The sequence below is a fragment of the Gadus chalcogrammus genome, chromosome 7, assembly GCF_026213295.1.
Source record: "Gadus chalcogrammus isolate NIFS_2021 chromosome 7, NIFS_Gcha_1.0, whole genome shotgun sequence".
Taxonomy (NCBI): domain Eukaryota; kingdom Metazoa; phylum Chordata; class Actinopteri; order Gadiformes; family Gadidae; genus Gadus; species Gadus chalcogrammus.
In genome coordinates this window covers 24939717-24959123 of record NC_079418.1, presented here as the reverse complement: position 1 = coordinate 24959123, position 19407 = coordinate 24939717, and the positions used below count along the sequence as shown (strand labels likewise).

The window sequence follows — 19407 nt, the reverse complement described above, 5'->3', positions numbered from 1 at the left end:
ATTTTCCAATCTAATATAAAAAGATAAGCAACTTACACTTATTCGTTTCATTCAAATAAATAAACATGCACACATACACACATTACATATTCATAAAGAAATCGGATACGGCATTTGCTCGAACAGAACACAGTATAATCGAATAAAGCAGTAATCAGCAGAGTTTTTGAGAGACTTTTACTCGCACTCCTTTACGGTGAGAGACTTTTACTTTGAAAACTGCTTTCAGGAAGTCAACTATTCTGCTGTTACATTGATACCCTGACAGTGGTAGTGATGTTAGCTTGTTTTCCTTGACACTTCTAGCTCATCCCTTTGCATTGGTTATTGCCACCAAGCCTGTAAGGAACCATGGCCGAGCAGGCCCCGGGATCTCAACCTGACGGTAAATTATTTTTTAGATTCTGTTTATTATGTTGCCAACTTGCCATGGTCTTGAAGTGGGGGAGACTAGCGGCCTCGACATCCACCGCGTCTCATCATTAGTTAGCATCCTCAGACGACGTGTCACTCTTGTCACTCACTATTGTTGTGTTGCTTCATTGTGTCCTGACCATGCATTTGGACCACGTCTTTATTTTTTAGTCTTTGTTTTGGCAACCAATGTACTCGGTCTTGTCCCTGCGCCCAGGGAACGTTGTTCTCGTGTTATTAGCAGTACTCGTACTACTGACGTTAGCCACTAAATATTGTTAGCTCGTCATGCAGGACGGCTAGCAAAAGCACCAATAGCCACCAAGATCCTAGATCGTCTCGGGCTTGTCATTAAGCTCACTCCAAGCCATGACGTTAACAATGTTGAATCAAAAGCATATGATATGGACCCATTCCAGACATTTGTAATTTAAAACTCAATTGCGCTCTACTTTGGCCTGTAGACTTTGCGGTCCCCTCAGCGATGGAGTTGTATCTCCTGTGTGTCTATCTGAGAGCTCCACTGGCAGGCCAATATGGAGATGATTCATTAGCTTGAAGCATTCGAGCTCAAAAACGTTCCCTCTAAGGTCCCTCTTTTGTGGACCTATTGATGAGGAAATCCATGTGTAGATAAACAAACATTGGGTTGAGCTTGAGAAATGACCATGCAGATTTTGGTTTTACTTTGCTTTGACATTAGACCAAATACTTGACTGGATTCAAATTGGAATACAAGTTTTTAGACTTTCCTGATATGTTGGCACATTTTGTACTAATTAAATGGTTGTTATATCTGAGTAGAATATTAGAAGGCGTGGATGGAGCTCACAGACACTCGAGAAAGATTACAACTTTTGTCATTTAAAAGCTATTTCACCAGGTTAAGTGGCATCCATTTCTTGTAGGGTTGCAGACAGCATATATATTCTTGTATGTATATTCTTTATGCAAATCTTGAGCCATAGTAGTGTGGAGACAAGAGCTCAGACTACTTTTCACATTCTTATCTCCCATGTTAATGTGGCTATCATCCTTATCCAAAGTATTGTGCAATATCAGCAACATTTTGAACAATGGGAATAGTCTCACTTAACACAATGTACCTCTTGGTACAGAGGATTCCTGCAGGCAGGAGGTTGGTCTCTGGTGGGATGCTCGCATCCGATTATATGATGGTGCAATAAAATAACACACACAAACAAATGTATTTCATTTTATGTGCATTTAGTACAGTCCAAAGGTAACAAAGCGACTATGTTTGTAGGTATGAATGACATAACGGTACTGGAAGCCTATCCTATGGACGATTATGATAATACTTTGAGGAGATGTTTGTACTTAGCCGATATTCATACGCTGATGATTATTTTGACAGAGCCTTGAGTTTAACTACATTAAATATTTAAAAAAAATCATTGTTTCATTTAACCTAGATTCAAAATCAAATCATTTTTTGTTTGTATCACTGTACCCCCAAATGCAGACCTTCATTTTTAGTTTCGTTTTTTGGAGCCATGCTGGTCAGATATTTACATGTGTTGCTTTATTTTCCATACATCAAACAGGGGCGCTCCAGCAGCGAGTAGCCATCCTGGAGCAGGAGAGAGCTGAGTTGATCAGGGTCAAGGAGAAGATGGAGGCGGAGTTCAACCATAAGCGAGCCAAGATTAAGGAACTCTACCTTTCCAAGGAGGGTGAGTCGTAGTGGTACTCTGTTGAACACACACACTTACCCTCTCTCTTTCTTGGGAAACGTGTATTTACTAGGTCAGACCAGCATAGGTGCTGATTGGCAGCCGCTTCTTTTTTCCTGATGGGCATTATTTTTTCCTCCCCAGTTTCTTGTTTAAATCCCCCCCCCCACACACACACACACACATCCTACTCCTGTTTAATTTGTACGCCTCACCCTTCTCCAGTCTCATTTCTCATTTGAATCACGGCACCGTGTCTCAGAGGGCCTCTTAGGCCCAATCCCATTTCTACCCCTTACCCCTTCAAAACAAGGGAGAGAGGTAAGGGGTAAGGGGTAGAAATGGGATTGGGCCTTATCTTCCCTCTCTGCAGAGGAGTTGCAGAGGCAGAGGGCCTCCCTAGACGGGGCCCAGGCGGACCGGAGCGCCCTGCAGGTCCAGCTGGCCCAGGCGCAGGCCGACATGGAGAACATCAAGGCGGTGGCCACCGTGTCGGAGAGCACCAAGCAGGAGGCCATCGACCAGGTCCGCAGCCAGTGGCAGGAGGAGGTGGCCTCGCTGCAGGCCATCATGAAAGGTAACCCGCCGGGGGCTGTGTCTGTGTCCGAGTCTGCTTCACACAGCCCTATGTTTTCCAATGTGTAGCAGAGGTCACAGCACAAGCAGTGTGTGAAAAGTCTAGTCTAGTCAAATTAATTATTGAAGTCGGTGGATTCATTGAGTCTTTTTTTAGAATCAGCGTTTAGAGAGCTGCAGGTGTAAAGACTCACACATGTGTTTGCTGGTTTTCAAACAAATACGGAACTGAGCACTGCCAAGCTCACCCTCTCCCCGTTCTCTCCCTTCCTCTCTCCCTCCCTCCCTCCCTCCCTCCCTCCCTCCCTCCCTCCCTCCCTCCCTCCTGCTGAACCTGGTGCAGATACGGTGTCTGAGTACGAGGAGCAGTTCCACCAGCGTCTGGACCAGGAGCGGGCCCAGTGGAACCAGTACCGCGAGGCGGTGGAGCGCGAGCTGGCGGAGCTGCGCAGGAGGCTCACTGAGGGTCAGGAGGAGGAGAACCTGGAGGATGACATGAAGAGAGTGAGCTGTCCTTGATACTGTTGAAAACAGCAGATGTTATGACCCTGGTCAATTGTTATGTTTTCAATTTGTGTAGATCTAAGACCTTAATTTTTCCTCCACTAACCACTGGCAATTTTATAATAGCATACAACAGTATGTGCAAAGTTGAAAGTAAGTATGAGCCAAAACGTAGGTACATTTGTTTAAGACGGTCTGGATCTATTTGAGCCACGCCTTGAGAAGCAGAACCTGCTGTCTCCCGATGGGTGAGCTGGAACTACTCATACAGAGGGTGCTGGGAGTCTAATAGAATAGCCTAAGCAATTCCAGCGCACCATAAATGATCTGGCTGACTTTCACAAGTTTGTTTCTTCTTCAGACCGAGTCGGGCAGCCATGTTATAGGCTAAATGAATACCCTAGGTCAAAATGTACTTTGCTCATGTGTCCCCCCCCCGCCTATTCTGTCAGACTTTTTAGAAAATGTTCAAGCGAGGGTCAATCATTGAATTCAGTAGTAGGACATGGTGGAAGGTGCATCTAAAAATAGGAGGTCTTATGATAAGTCTAGTCAAAACAAAGTTTCAGTATCAGTTCCTTTATTCCTTACAGCTATGCTTTGTTTTCAGAAATGTTAGGTTGGTAATAAACGACAATAGCAGAAGTACACACTTGACAGAAGGATCACTTCAGCCTGCAGAGTTTCTAGAAAAACTAGCCTTAGAAAGAAGAGGTTAAAATACAGGAGACTCATTTTAAAACAATGTATATTACCCTGCACATTATGCAACATTTTTATGACCCAAATTGTTAAGCCTCGACAGCTGAAAGCTCTTTATAGCCAACATAAACTGCTTACTGACTTGGGACAGTATCCTAACACACCCAGTATTGTATACCACACATTTGTACCTTGTGATTGATCATTCTTTTTGTTCAGGTCCAATTCCTATAATATGACCATTGCAATTTTAGTATCTCAATTAGCCAAAAAGGAGGGCTAGCATGGTAGAGTCAAGACAATGTTATACATTATTCATGCCCACTGTAGCAACTGTTTTGCGAATTGTTGAGTTTGTGCCAAGCAAGGTCAAGGAGCACATATTGTCTGGGCTATGTTGTTGTTCCTGATGTGCGCTTATCATTAGAACAGCAAATATAAATATCCAAGAAATCAAATGGCAATAATCATGAAGTATCGAGTGTGTGTGTGTGTGTGTGTGTGTGTGTGTGTGTGTGTGTGTGTGTGTGTGTGTGTGTGTGTGTGTGTGTGTGTGTGTGTGTGTGTGTGTGTGTGTGTGTGTGTGTGTGTGTGTGTGTGTGTGTCCCAGAGGAACGACCCGATAAAAACATAGTAGTTAGTAGTTTTGTGAAGAAGACACACACCATTGTGAGATTGCAATGAAGAAGTGTCTCTATCCGATATTGGCTGTTGAAATGGGTCTCCCGCCCTCTTTTCTTGGTTGTTTACTGCCACAATTTAGGTTTGCGGAACAACCCAGGCGTGCCAAATATAACACAACAATTGTTGTTGCCCACGTGGTGTTTTTCCCAGCACTAATGCAGGCTCCCTCTCGTTAATAGGCCCAGGAGGATGCAGAGAAACTGCGCTCGGTGGTGATGCCAATGGAGAAGGAGATCGCTGCTCTCAAAGCCAGGCTAGCCACCTCGGATGAAAGGGTGAAGGAGCTGGAGGCGTCCAAGGTCAGTGACCCCCAGATACAAAGGTCATTAAGATCATTGAATGACCCCCAGATTCAAAGGTCTTTCAGGTCAGTGAGTGACCCCCAGATACAAAGGTCATTAAGATCAGTGAGTGATACCCCGCTATAAAGGTCATTAAGGTCAGTGAGTCACACCCAGATATAAAGGTCTTTAAGGTCGGTAAGTGACCCCCAGATACAAAGTTCATCAAGCTTGATGAGGGACCCCCAGATACAAAGGTTGCTGAGGGGCCCCCCCAGATACAAAGGTCATCAAGGTCGGTGATGGACCTACAGATAGAAAGAAGTAAATGTTTGAGACAGATCTCTTTTCGTCTCTTTTTTTCCAACAGGTGAAAGAGCTCAACCACGTTCTGGAGGCGGAAAAGTCGTGTCGCACGGACCTGGAGATGTATGTGGCCGTCCTCAACACTCAGAAGTCAGTGCTGCAGGAAGACGCTGAGAAACTACGCAAGGAGCTCCACGAAGGTGGCTGAGGCCCATTTTATAGCTTATATAATAAATGCCATGCCATGTGTCTGCCTGCTTCGCGTCACGGCGACTATAAATTACGTTCTAGGATCAATTCAATTTTAGTTAGTTTTTAGTACATCCTAAATACTTTAGCATCTGCTTCAGCATCAGTATTAGCATCAGCATCTGGGTACCTGCTTGGTTCCAGATGGTGATCGGGAGTCTGAAAGAACGGTCAAACTATCAGTGAATGTATTACATGATGTAGAAATATATTGGCATTGTGTGTAGCAGTATTGCTAGGCTACAGACAACAGACCACATTTCAATAAGCTTGCCTTTCAATAAACAACAAGTATGCCAGATATGATTTACACAGATGTTTTGAGTCATATGGGAGATTTGTTGACAACTTGAATTCCAGCATAGTTATTTCAAAAGACCAACAATTAAAAGTTAAGGATTAACCTTCAAATATGTATTTTACAAAGTACCAAACCCTCGGATAACTAATCTTTAGTACTGCGGGAGCTGGTTATTCCCTTTGGCTCTCGTTCAAGGGGTTGTAAGTAAGACTATTAAGGTATTTACATGTAGATGTAAGACCACACTCATTTGTAGCTAGCTAGTTGTTTTTTTAGGCCATACTTTCTTTACAGCTTTTTGTCCCTTATAATAATAATCTTTTGTTAATTAGGACTACAAATATGTTGGTTCTATGGTTTGTCTTCAGTAATAAAAACTACAAAAATCGAGAAAAAAGAATAGGAAAAGAGTTCATGAATTGAGTAGACTATGCAGTCTATTTAATATTGTTTAGTGTCAAGGGAGTGACACAGCACAGATCTGAGTCTTCTATCGGCTCAGCCATATTCTGTCAAGAAGACGTTGGTTAACATTTGATTTGAACATAGTAATCATAGGTGATTGTACATGTGGCTGTATCATATATCTGCATTCAAAATTCAAATCTGGTTAATGTCATCCAAGTGCCTGGTGATTTAAGGTCAGGAATTTGAGTAGAATGATTGAGGTGACCACTTGAATACTTGTGTATGTGGCCAACATGTTCTTGCCTCGCGGTTGTTTTTCTTCCTCGGCCATCTGCCTCAACCAATCAGTGTTTGGGATGTCATTGAATTGAAGGACCACAGCCTGCTGGTTTTGTGTGGTTGGATAAGCCAAGAGGCTTACAGTTAATCAAAGGCCTCATGTCCTTATGATCATGATGATGTTGACGTTTAACTTTTTGGGAAGATTCTTATGTTAACCTTAAGTGAGAGAGGTTTGATTTAAGGAATTTCTTCTACAAATTCTGTGTAAAATATCTTCCCCCCCCCGTCTTTCTGGTTCTGGCCAACAACGTCCTGCTGTGTATGGTCCGAGGCGGTTGAGCCTATGAGCATTTGAAACATTGGTCTGGGGACAATGGAGACACAATTGCAACTCCAAGCATAGGTTCTTTATAAAATGGCTTGATGCATCTCTCAGAGACGGCTCCCCTTTAGAATAGTTCCTGTTGCGGTACTTTTGAATGGAGCCAGTATCCTGATCATTTTGTGTGCAATGTGTGATGTTTGCACATGTGACCAAAGCCCTTTGAGACTCTAACTGTGATTAAGGGCTGTAAAGATCCAGTTGACATGACTTGAACACTGAACTCTCCGACTACAATAGAGCTGCATGGGGCTTGGTTTATTGTACTGCACAATGCTTTAGAAAAATGTATTCACTAGAGATTCAGCAGTGTAAAATGTAAACAATAACAGAGTTATTCACAATGGTCGGCAACTCGTCGTTTTTTAAAAAAATATTATTCTCAAACTTAAACACATTCTCCAACAGCGTCCCTCCCCGCCATACGGGTTGCCGCAGAAGACAGTGCTGTCTCCTCAACACTCGAATAGAAAAATATGTTTATTTATCTGATGGTCAAACTATCAAAGTTTAGTTAACACAATCGACCTTGCATTCCTTATCTTAATTGCCAAACACCAGCCCTCCCTGCTTTACTCTATACTCTGCTTAATATATACTCTATGCTTACTCTACTGTCACTCTTCCTGTTTGTATGATTACTTGGGGCTGGGCGATAACTCGATTACGATTATTAATCGCGATAAAACTCGCGTCGATTACGACGATAGGCATTAGACATAATTGCTCGCTATAAAAAAATTAAATAAAAACGTTTCTGATATGGATTTACCTAACAGCCAATCACACAGCAGAAATAAACACAATAGTCAGATCACAATTTTGCGGGTTAATGTCTAAGTACACGCCCATTTCCTGGTGCATGTTTGAGCTTCCGTTCCAGCACCGCGGTAAGGAAAGACGAGAGGAGAGGAGCGTTTTGCGACAGAATAAAAATGAGTGGAAAAACTGAGGGTGAAGTAGTCGATAAAAAAAGGTTGCAAGACGTCCATTATACGGAAGTGGTTTGGCTATCTCAAAGCTGATGAAGCACAAGATACCGTCTGTAAATTATGCCGTCGGTCGGAGCCAGCACGATTGGAGAAACACAACTCATTTGTTTCAACATCTGAAAACATACCATCCCAGCGACTACACAGAAAGTATTAAAATGAGCGCAACAACAAGGTTTTGCCCGCTGTCCTTCCGCAGCTGGCAGCAGCGCGAACGGGGCTGCTCCCAAACAGCAGTCTTATCGTGTCGTCTTATGGGGCAGTTGTACCGTATAAAGAAGCAAAGATATAACACGCGCAGTTTCTTATTGTATAGCAAAAGACATGATGCCCATGAGCACAGTGGAAAAAGACGGGTTCAAAAAGTTGATTAATGTTGATTAATAACACACACACACACACACACACACACACACACACACACACACACACACACACACACACACACACACACACACACACACACACACACACACACACACACACACACACACACACAGCCTATCAACAACAATGTAAAAATATGTAATGACCTCCTGTATGTTTTGGTCTCTTCCGTTCTGTGTTATATGTGAACACTGACATGTCCCTCACCTAATGTTATGTCTTTCACCTGTCATAAAAAAAAAAAAAATGTATATTATATATCGTGATTACGGTAATATCGATATCGAAAAAATAATCGTGATAATATTTTTTGCAATATCGCCCAGCCCTATGATTACTCTTTGTCTACTTTACTCTACTCTATCCTCTTCTGCTTAATTTCCGATCTTTGAATACTCTACTCTTTCTCTGCTATTAATGTCTAATACTATTTTCTGCCTATTTCTCTACTCTACTCCTCATCTACTCTGCTAAATACTCTTTTGCTCCTTTACTCCTAACTGTATTGTAATCTTCTACACCTCTCCATAATACTTACAACTCTACTCAGTTGTCTACTATAACACTCCTCTACTCTTCAACACACCCTATGCTCTCTCAATGCTGTACTGTCCCCTAACTCTACTCTCCTCTAACTCTTATTGTGTGTTATCCCCGGGATGAACACTGTACTCTCCTCTAACCTTACTGTCTGTTGTCCCCGGGTTGAACACTGTTCTCTCTAACTCTTACTGTGTGTTATCCCCGGGATGAACACCGTACTCTCCTCTAACCTTACTGTCTGTTGTCCCCGGGTTGAACACTGTACTCTCTAACTCTTACTGTGTGTTATCCCCGGGATGAATACTGTACTCTCTTACTGGGTGGTGTCCGCGTGGTGAACACTGTACTCTCCTCCAACCTCACTGTGCGGTGTCCCCGGGGTGAACACTGTTCTCTCCTCTAACCTCGCTGTGTGGTGTCCCCTGTGTGAACACTGTTCTCTCCTCTAACCTCACTGTGTGGTGTCCCCTGTGTGAACACTGTTCTCTCCTCCAACCTCACTGTGTGGTGTCCCCTGTGTGAACACTGTACTCTCCTCTGACCTCGCTGTGTGGTGTCCCCGGGGTGAACACTGTTCTCTCCTCTAACCTCACTGTGTGGTGTCCCCGGGGTGAACACTGTTCTCTCCTCTAACCTCGCTGTGTGATGTCCCCTGTGTGAACACTGTTCTCTCCTCTAACCTCACTGTGTGGCGTCCCCTGTGTGAACACTGTACTCTCCTCTAACCTCGCTGTGTGGTGTCCCCGGGGTGAACACTGTTTTCTCCTCTAACCTCGCTGTGTGGTGTCCCCAGGGTGAACACTGTTCTCTCCTCTAACCTCGCTGTGTGATGTCCCCTGTGTGAACACTGTTCTCTACTCTAACCTCGCTGTGTGGTGTCCCCGGGGTGACTCGGCCAGTGTGTCACAAGCTGGAGCTGGAGCGGCAGCAGCACAACCAGCTGAAGCACACGTGGCAGCGGGCCAACGACCAGTTCCTGGAGTCCCAGCGGCTGCTGATGAGGGACATGCAGCGCATCGAGAGCGTGCTCTCCTCCGAGCAGCTCCGCCAGGTGGAGGAGACGAAGAAGAAGGACCAGGTGTGTGTGTGTGTGTGTGTGTGTGTGTGTGTGTGTGTGTGTGTGTGTGTGTGTGTGTGTGTGTGTGTGTGTGTGTGTGTGTGTGTGTGTGTGTGTGTGTGTGTGTGTGTGTGTTCAGTTGTTCACACACAGGCGCACATGGACACATTTGTTGATGATATTTTTTCTTTTTAAAGAAACCAATGAGTTAGTCTCACACATCACATTAATTTGGCCGGAGGTGAGTTAAATAAGTGTGTGTGTGTTTGTGTGCGTCCCAGGAGGAGGATGAGATGGAACGTCTGAGCCAGGCACAGGACCACCAGGATGATGAGGGTGGGGACAACACAGAACCTCTGGACGACATGAGCCTGGGCCAGAGCCACGAAAAGGTACCAGGACATCTCGTAACTCCACCCTAATGCCCGTCCATATAGGGTTCATTAGTAGGCCACAGAGGATCTTTAATTGGGAAACATGAATCTGTACAATTTTAATTTTACTATTATTTTCAGTATTGACTCTCACTTAAAGTGTGTGTGTGTGTGTGTGTGTGTGTGTGTGTGTGTGTGTGTGTGTGTGTGTGTGTGTGTGTGTGTGTGTGTGTGTGTGTGTGTGTGTGTGTGTGTGTGTGTGTGTGTGTGTGTGTGTGTGCGCGCTGCTTCAACACAAGTTCACTATTTCATAATAGTTTTCATAAGAAACCTCAAACACTTTAGGTTCAGCAGAGTCATATACTTGCAGCAAATTGACCACATGAGTACACTTCTCCAGCCAGGGAACAAATCAAATCTGCTAGCTCATGTTTTATTTGTCGTAGGATATGCGTCCGGCCCACAACCCATTCAGACAGATTTACAGCAGACCTGGCCTGAGTCGTGCCAATCACAACCGTTGATCTTTAATTGGGTTGGTTTTGAGACCGTGACTGAATGGGAACGCCTTTTGAGTCATCTGGCTAAACAACCAAAATGGTTGCCGCAGATTTGTAACACGTTTCATTGCTCTGATTAGATGTTGGCCTTATAAATTTCATTTTTGTGCGCCGGTTAATAATGTCCCATTTGAAAACAAAAATGAACGCGAGGTTCAAACCTCAATATTCCTGAATTGAAAGCGACTGCTGTATATTCCTCTCACATCCAGTGTTGTAACCTTCCTCTAAACCCCCCCCCTCCCCCCCTCCCCAGTACCAATCCAACCACAGCACTCACGGCTCCATGCACTCACTGGACACTGAAGTGGTGACCAGTGCTCCCTCCGACCCCTACTGGGACAGCCTGCGGCGGGTCCAGTCCACAGACAGCCTGGGCTCCTCTCTGGGGGCCCCGCAGGGCCTCGGGGCCTACAACCACAAGGCCAAGTCGGCCAGCCACCTGGACTCTGAGTCGGACTTCGGGCCCCTGGTGGGCGCCGACTGCGGGGCCTCGGACGGCTTCAGCGACGCCCTGTCGGTCAGCTCCATGAAGCTGACGTCCAGCCACTTCCTGCTCACCAAGGACCAGGAGAAGGCCATCAAGGCCATGACCCCCGAGCAGGAGGAGACGGCCTCGCTGCTGTCCAGCATCTCCCACGCCCCGGACACCGCCTTCCTGCCCCCCTCCGGGTACCGGCTGGTCAGCGACAGCGAGTGGAACCTGCTCCAGCAAGAGGTTCACTCACTCGCTCAGTCAATCACTCACAAGCTTGGTTAATACTGTTAAAAACTATTATCAATTATTATACACTGCACTAAACATTACATGCATACAAAAAAATACCCTACATCTTTCTTTGATTTGAAGGCAAACTGCATCATTCCTTTCTGAAGTTTCTTGTATACATGAATCCATGTCACCTGATGCTAGTGCCCAGTGCCGTGTGTCTGAGCTTCTGACGGTGTGGTTCTGCTAGGTGAAGAACGCCGGCAGGAAGCTGGGCCGGCGCTGCGACATGTGCTCCAACTACGAGAAGCAGCTGCAGGTCATCCAGGGGCAGGAGGCGGAGACCCGGGACCAGGTGAGCCTTCTCTGAGGTTTGGACTCTGAGGGAGGGGGGCGTTAGTGATCCCTGCATCCGTACATGGATCCCTTTTAAAATGGTTTGTCTTTTAGTGGCAGCCTGCGAAATGGACTTTTCCTATTCTTAAGTATCTTTTTTTCTTATTTAGTGATCAATTATTTTTTCTTAACTTATAAATAGAATCCCTGCCACATCTGAAGCATATGGCCACCTATACTGTTTACAACTGTATTGTTGGAGGTGAAGTCATGGCTTATTTGGGGTATTTGCTTCCTCCTACGGGGAAGTCTAGGCTGAAGAGAACAGTCTAATGGCCTTTACAAATGGGTTGTTCTAACAGTTCAGTTCCCTCAACAATTGGGACATTTCTACAGCTTTACAGTTGCCTAGGTTCATTTCCATCAACAGGATATAACTGTGTGTGTGTGTGTGTGTGTGTGTGTGTGTGTGTGTGTGTGTGTGTGTGTGTGTGTGTGTGTGTGTGTGTGTGTGTGTGTGTGTGTGTGTGTGTGTGTGTGTGTGTGTGTGTCAGGTGAAAAAGCTGCAGATGATGCTGCGCCAGGCCAACGACCAGCTGGAGAGAACCATGGCTGAGAAACAGGAGCTGGAGGAGTCTGTGAAGCTGGTCAACGAGGAGTTCACAGCCAAGGCATGGAATTCAAATTACAAATAGTCAGTCTTTGGTCAAACGGCTAAGAAGTCCATGTCAAAATACCTTCTCTTTTTTTTTATCCATAACCAACAGCGACATGTTTGACTGTTTGTGTGCTAGGTGTCGGCCCTGGTGCAGAGAGTGCAGGAGTCTGAGGCGCTGCTTGCTGCTCTCCAACAGGCCTTCGGCCAGGCCAAGAGGAACACGCAGGAACAGATGGTCAGTGACACAACTATGGGTATTCAGTGTACAATCTAAACAGGAAATGGAAAAATGGTGTGGTTTGTGGTCTTCACATCCTTTACCATCAATGCTTAATCTGATATAAAAAGGATGAGAAACCTGACTTATGCAGTATAAGGAGAAGTTGTTAAGGAGAAGTAACCCCTCTATTTGACATCTTCGAGCAGCAACCAAAGATGCCTCGAGATTGATGATGAATTGTAGTTTGAATCATTTGGCACGTCATTAATGCACCGCAACTTGCAGTGAATCATCTTCGGTAAATGTCATTAGGAAGCAGATATGGATTTGGCAACATGCTCGAGTAGGGTTTGAACCCAGAACCTTTTCGTCTTAGAGTTCCCCTCGAAGCCTGAACTCTAGACCAGTGTTTCCCAACCTGGGGGGCGCCAGAGAGCCAAGGGGGGGTGCCAGAGAGCCAAGGGGGGGCGTGAAGCCTCTGAAGGCTAGAGGCAAAGTGATGTGTGAAAAAAAAGAAAAGTGTGCCGCCATTTCAGAATGTAGCAAATGCAGCAGCAGTGCGCCCGTGGCTGACTTTATAACAGCTCATCCCAGCTTGCAAGAACTATTTTAGATCTCACGGTCCCCGTGATTGAAAATGGACCTGTCGCTAAGTCACGCCCCTGTCACACTAAATTTGTACCGGCTGCCAAATTTGTACTGGGCGCGTCATCCATACGTAAATCATTCCAAACCTGCCTGTCAGCAGATGATCGCGTCGTCCGTTGCCGGGCAGGTTTCAAAAAACATTCGCGCTCATGTTGCCAAAGACAAAATAACATAATACAGTTAACGGATCGCTAGATAACACTTGTTTTTACTTTATATTTGTATTGTATTTAATTGTTTGATCAAATTTAGCGAGTAAACTGAGTGTTTAAAGCGGGTTTCAAAAAACATTCATGCTCATGTTGCCAAAGACGAAATAACATAATACAGAAAACGGATCTAGATAACACTTGTTTTTACTCTATATTTGTATTGTATTTAATTGTTTAATCAAATTTAGCAAGTAAACTGAGTGTTTAAAGCAGGTCAAGGACGAAATAGCACAATACAGATAACGGATCGCTAGATACAAGGTTCGCGAATGTTCGTGAACCTTTCACGTCATTCGAACGCGATCGTCCGTTGCCAGGCAACGGACGAAGCGGTAATCTGTTGCCAGGCAGATTTGGAGTGGATTACGTATGGATGACGCGCCCGGTACAAATTTGGCAGCCGGTACAAATTTAGTGTGACAAATCCTTTTTCCCCCCGACAAATCCTTTTCCCCCCACACATCCCCCGTCTAACGACGGGGGGTGTGGGGGAAAAAGGATTTGGGCGAAAAAGGATTTAATTTATTCCAGGATCAATCGAAACATATGATACATTACGCTATCATGGATGGGTATACTCAAAACTTTTAAACAATAAATTCTTTATTTTGCTGACCACTTGTTTTTTTATCCAGACAAAAGCCTCCTAAGGATAGTTCTTCTGCGTCTCTCTCGTAGATCGCACCATCTTTCAACGTCTTTGTTTAACGACTGCATCATCTTCTCTCACATGATCAGCAGCTCGCCGTTTCACGTTCTCTCCAGTTAGAACTGGAGGGGGGGGGGGGTGGAGGGGGGGGGGGGGGGGGGTGGGCGGGGGGGGGGGGCGCGTATTCCATCAGAAGTGAATTAGGGGGGCCCTGGAGAAAAAAGGTTGGGAACGACTGCTCTAGACCATCCCGCCTTTCCACTAAATATAAATACCTGTGTGTATTTCCTGGTACCACTGTGATGACGGTGTTTCCCCAGGCGGTGCTGATGCAGTCCAGGGAGCAGGTGGCGGAGGAGCTGAGCCGCCTGCAGAGGGACAACGACAGCCTGAAGGGGAAGCACCGGCTGCACTCTGAGCTGCAGCAGGAGGAGGGCTTCCTGATGCCCGGCACTGTGCAGGTACGACCCCCCCCCCCCAGCTCACAGGACGTGGGGCTCAATAGGGCACGCTAGGCGGTGGAACCTGAGTTTCTTCGGTCTTTCCAGGGTAACGAAGGAAACATAAAATATAATTAGTGTGTTCTGATTTAAATGTAAAAAAGGCGAGGTATTACCTATAATATTACCATATTACCATTGCCTCGACCCATCCTGTTGCTGAAGGCTTGGCTTGGTTAAAAAAAAAAAAAATTTTGCACAGCAGTAGTTAAAACTCCTCGAAAGGTTTTGAATCCACACTGTATAGACATGGAAACAGGAAATAAGGCTGAACTCCGCCTCTTGCAGTGTCTGGTTCCGCTATAACATAGGACTTCTTGAAGTGAAATGACCATCGAGCTGTAACATTTGTATATTATATTCTACAAAGTGTTTCAGGGGATTCTTTATTGATGCCCTCGTAGGGTGTTACAGGGCTGTGGGTGATATAATACACCATCATATTAGGAGTTTGAATGCATAACCCACAGTGCGCTCTTCTCCCTGACCTGACAAAAACAATCCACTCTTTTTGTTGCATGATCTAACACGATTTGTCCGTTCCGCTTCCATCCGTCTCTGACCCAATTCTCATCCCCCTCCCTCCTGCCCCCCCCCCCCCCCCATCTAGGAGCTCCAGCCCCTGGTGGCGCAGTTGCGGGAGGCGGTGGTGACGGAGCGCACGGCCTCGGACCACCTGGAGGAGCGGCTGATGGCGGAGGTGCTGTTCCTAAAGGAGCAGATCCAGGCGGAGCAGTGCATGAAGGAGAACCTGGAGGAGACGCTGCAGCTGGAGATCGAGGGCTGCAAGGAGGAGATCGGTAGGTCCTGGGTCCCTCCCGGCGCTTTGCGCTTTAACCGTCTCAAAGGGCCCCCTATTGTACCTCCCCATGTGGGCTGGAGGCCCTTGTGACATCCCAAATGGGTGTGTCCCACCCAGAGGTCTGGTGTCGATGGATCGATGGATAGATGGGTGCTGTAGATGAACTGCAGTCCACCAGGGGGCAGGTGACCGAACAGGTCACCGTCTATCTTGTCTTTCTGCCCTACATCTGGGTGGACACTCACAGATGTTAAAACGGCTTGTAATGGCTGATGAGCCTCCCACCTGGTGGTGAGATGGACTGCGTTCATCTAACTCTGAAACACGTGTTCCTGTTCGCTGCGTCATCCCAGAATGTTTTCTGGCACAGAGGAAGGAGACGGCTAGTTGGGACTCTGCGCGGTGATGATTGAATGCCTGTGGATGCCGTTGGTATTAGCTGCACTTGTGGTCCTCCGCAGAGAGCTACACTCTAGTTTCAGTTTGTATTGCTGAAGAGCCGTGGCTTTTCCTCATGGCATCCTTCATCGTTTTTAATGCATTTCTTTACTCTGATTCATGTTGTCCCTTCAGACATCTTGGAAGGTACGGCACGCAATGCAAACCAACTTTCTAGCTGTGTGTGTGTGTTGTTGTTGTTGTTGTTATTATTATTTTTATTATATTACTGCACAGCCAACTGCAACCGCAGTTCACATGCATAGAAGTGTCTTGGCTCGCTTTCGCAGATTGCTGCCTTGCTCCATAGCTCGGGCATTGCAGCGTTTCCCAATAACCTGGACAAAGGTCCTTTACAGCGAGAGCTGCCAGTGTTTCTTGTTGAGAACAACGTTCTCACGCGTTGTGTGTGCGACGCAAGCGGTTAGCATAATCGGACACCTTATATTTAGACCCTACTCAGAATCTTCTCATGTCTTGCTGTTGTCATGCTGTTAACCAACACTAACGTGTGTGTGTGTGTGTGTGTGTGTGTGTGTGTGTGTGTGTGTGTGTGTGTGTGTGTGTGTGTGTGTGTGTGTGTGTGTGTGTGTGTGTGTGTGTGTGTGTGTGTGTGTGTGTGTGTGTGTGTGTGTGAATACATACTCTTGCTTTGGTAAAAATTAACCCACTTACGATGCCTAGCTGCTACAGCAGCTATGCCTCACGTGCACGCACACGTGCACAAACGACTTTCTGCATCCCTGTTCCTGGCAGCCTGGGCTGGGCTTCGGCATGCCAAGTGTCTTCAGTAAGCATCCCATAATGAGTTTCCACCTGCTGTTTCCCCCCCAGCATCCTGCTCCAGCCTGAAGACGGAGTTGGAGCGAGTCAAGAGGGAGCGTGAGGAGGTAGAGCTCTCCATACTGTCTTCACTGTCTGTTATTAGCGCAGTTTACTATAACCACAGGTGCATCATGCTAAGGGCAATGCTGAGCTTAACATTGTGTGAGTTTGACATACTCTTAGAATGAGCTTCACAGTGGAAAGCTAAAACCAAGCGTTTTCTTGGTGCAATGTACAAAGTGTGTGTGTGTGTGTGTGTGTGTGTGTGTGTGCAGCTCCAGCGCAGTCTGGCAGAGAAGAGTCAGAGCCTGGAGCGCCTGCAGTCACGCAGCTCCAGCCTGGACGACCAGCTCAGGGAGCTCACCAGCACCAGGGTACACACACACACGCACACGCGCGCGAACACCTGCACAGACACAGACCGTCTGTAACACATCCCTTTGTCTTGGTAATAACTCTAAGTGACGTGGTTTTTTTTCTTTTGCGTTTGTCTGTGTGCTTGGGTTCACCTGAGATTGGTTTTGTGTGTGTGTGTTACAGAGCTCCATGGAGAACCAGATGCTGGATGAGAGGGACAAGGCCCAGCGTCTGCAGACGGAGCTGGACGTCAGTGAGGCGGTGCAGAAGGACTTTGTCAAGCTGTCCCAGAACCTCCAGGTCAGTCCTGCCCTCACCTGCCCTCACCCTGACCCTTTCTTGTGCCGTCACACAGCGACGACAGGGGAACCGTAACCTTAAACCAACCCGACTGGTTTAAGCTGTGAACTCTATACGTTGTGACGTTTAATATCAGTTCATTCTATTTTCTTCTATTTACTCAAATCCCAGCTTACCACAGCGTCCCACGTCACTGATAACAATCACATAGGCTGTGAATGTGTATGTATACATTCTGCTGTTTACCTTGAGTTGGAACGTCGGAGACTCCGACGTTCCAATCCGCTCCAATCCGACGTGTCCAATACGTTGAATCCATTTTGGTTTTTTTGGGCTGAATCTCAATGGCATCATTGTGGTGTGTTTTAGCCTAGAAAAGCAGTTTGCCAAGTGGGCGACCAGACAGTCGTTGCACTGTTCTGTTCTGGTATGAGTTGGCGCACGCTGCCTGGTTTAGCACAATGAAAGTTCAGCGAAGAAGGCTAGAGAAACCGTCTGGTAGATCATGTTCTTCCCGTTGGCTTATTACGGCTGTAACTCAGTACAACGACGCGTCATAATGGCTCATCCCACGGTAATTACCGCACGTGGGATGCAGAAATAGCATGATTTTGAAACCAAACTAAACCCTCCCTGCTCCCCCCCGTCCCTACGTTTCTTTGCCATTGAAACTTGTTGCGTTTCACTCACCTGTGTTTGACCCGATGCATTCCCCGCACCAATCGGGAAGGACCAACATTGTTTACTTCCTTCCCTCTGTGCTCAGATGCAGATGGAGCGGATAAGGCAGGCGGACTGCTTGGACCGCATCAAAGTTATTCTTAATGACACCAACTTGACTGACATCAACCAACTCCCAGACACATGATGCCGTTGATTGGCCTCAAACTGTCCCGCCCACCCGCCCGCCCGCCCACCCGCCTCCCGTCCCTGTCCCCCGTGTCTGTGTCACTGACCCAATAACCCCCCCCCCTGACCCGTCTTAAGCCCCTCCTCCCACTATGATGGGGCGGGCGGTACTGGGGGCGGCTTCAACAAAAAGTAAGCGAGACTTATCGGAACACACCGAGGAAACTACGGGCAAACTCTGCACTTGGAGGTAATCGCACATGCGCGCGTTGCTCACGGACTCACGGAGACGGAAACACTAACAGGAAAACTGTAAATAACCTGAGATACTGTCCGTGACAGAAGAAACTTAAGGCCCCGCTCCCTGTGTCTCTGTCCACTCCCCCGTCTCTCTGACCATCTCTTGTTTCTACTGTAGATGTATATATAAATATATGACTGTATGTATTAGCTCTACCAAAAAAAATAAGGAGTTTATTGTCTTCTAATGCACTTTTCACCTGCATTTTCTTTCTTCAACTCATCTTTTCGGTTTCCCCTCTTGTATTAACATTACACCAGGTTGCGCTCTCGCTCTCTCTCGCTCTCTCTCGCTCTCTCGCTCTCTCGCTCTCTCGCTCTCTTGCTCTCTCGCTCTCTCGCTCTCTTGCTCTCTCGCTCTCAGATGGCTTTTCCAGCCCACTGTTCCGCTGTTTGGGTCTTTGTTCCGATGTCTCGGCTAGGCTTGTTTCTGTGATGTTTTTTCCCGACTCCTCTTTATGGTCATTTTAATCACCCACCCCATACCCCCCTAACCCTTCATCCTATTCTGTGAGACCCTATGACAATGATTTAATGAAGGAAAAATGGGTGGAAAGTATTTTCACATGATTCAACAAGGGTAAGAAGAAAAAGGAAATAGATCATGATGTGAGCAATACCTTCCATTTGTCTGTAAAGATGTTTTTTTTCAAACCACTGAGTCCTACTTTTATCCTTTCGTGACTGTCTAGTCAGAAAACGAGATGTGTGTGCATGAAACTCAAGTCATGCTACCCCAATCTCTCTTCAAACAATATATCCTCCTTCTTTGGGATACAGTGTGAATCCCTACACTTTTTTCAAGGAACTAATATAATTATCAAGCCACTCCTATCTGTACTAGCAGTAAATAAATAGGTTAACATGGTTGAGCAGAAGGACTTCAACATAGTGTGTCAAAGGAG

At 46.2% G+C, this 19407-nt stretch overlaps 1 protein-coding gene across 1 annotated transcript; it reads left to right on the top strand.

Annotated features, from left to right (window-relative positions):
• The first annotated feature begins 234 nt into the window (after positions 1–234).
• Positions 235–18241, top strand: rabep1 (rabaptin, RAB GTPase binding effector protein 1). The gene is made up of 18 exons (XM_056593569.1): positions 235–385; positions 1983–2111; positions 2485–2688; positions 3031–3191; positions 4757–4876; positions 5229–5364; positions 9608–9786; positions 10047–10157; positions 10956–11417; positions 11659–11763; positions 12299–12415; positions 12539–12637; positions 14452–14592; positions 15242–15431; positions 16706–16761; positions 16972–17070; positions 17237–17353; positions 18120–18241. The coding sequence occupies exons 1-18, from the start codon at positions 352–354 to the stop codon at positions 18219–18221; spliced, it is 2562 nt and encodes an 853-aa protein (XP_056449544.1). The 5' UTR covers positions 235–351; the 3' UTR covers positions 18222–18241.
• The last annotated feature ends 1166 nt before the right edge of the window (positions 18242–19407 follow it).

Bases quoted from the DNA above. Each gene is read 5' to 3' on its own strand.
- rabep1 (XM_056593569.1), top strand. From the start codon at position 352: ATGGCCGAGCAGGCCCCGGGATCTCAACCTGACG. The intron at 2,112-2,484 runs GTGAGTCGTAGT...CCCTCTCTGCAG, and splicing joins ACTCTACCTTTCCAAGGAGG to AGGAGTTGCAGAGGCAGAGG. The intron at 3,192-4,756 runs GTGAGCTGTCCT...TCTCGTTAATAG, and splicing joins TGGAGGATGACATGAAGAGA to GCCCAGGAGGATGCAGAGAA.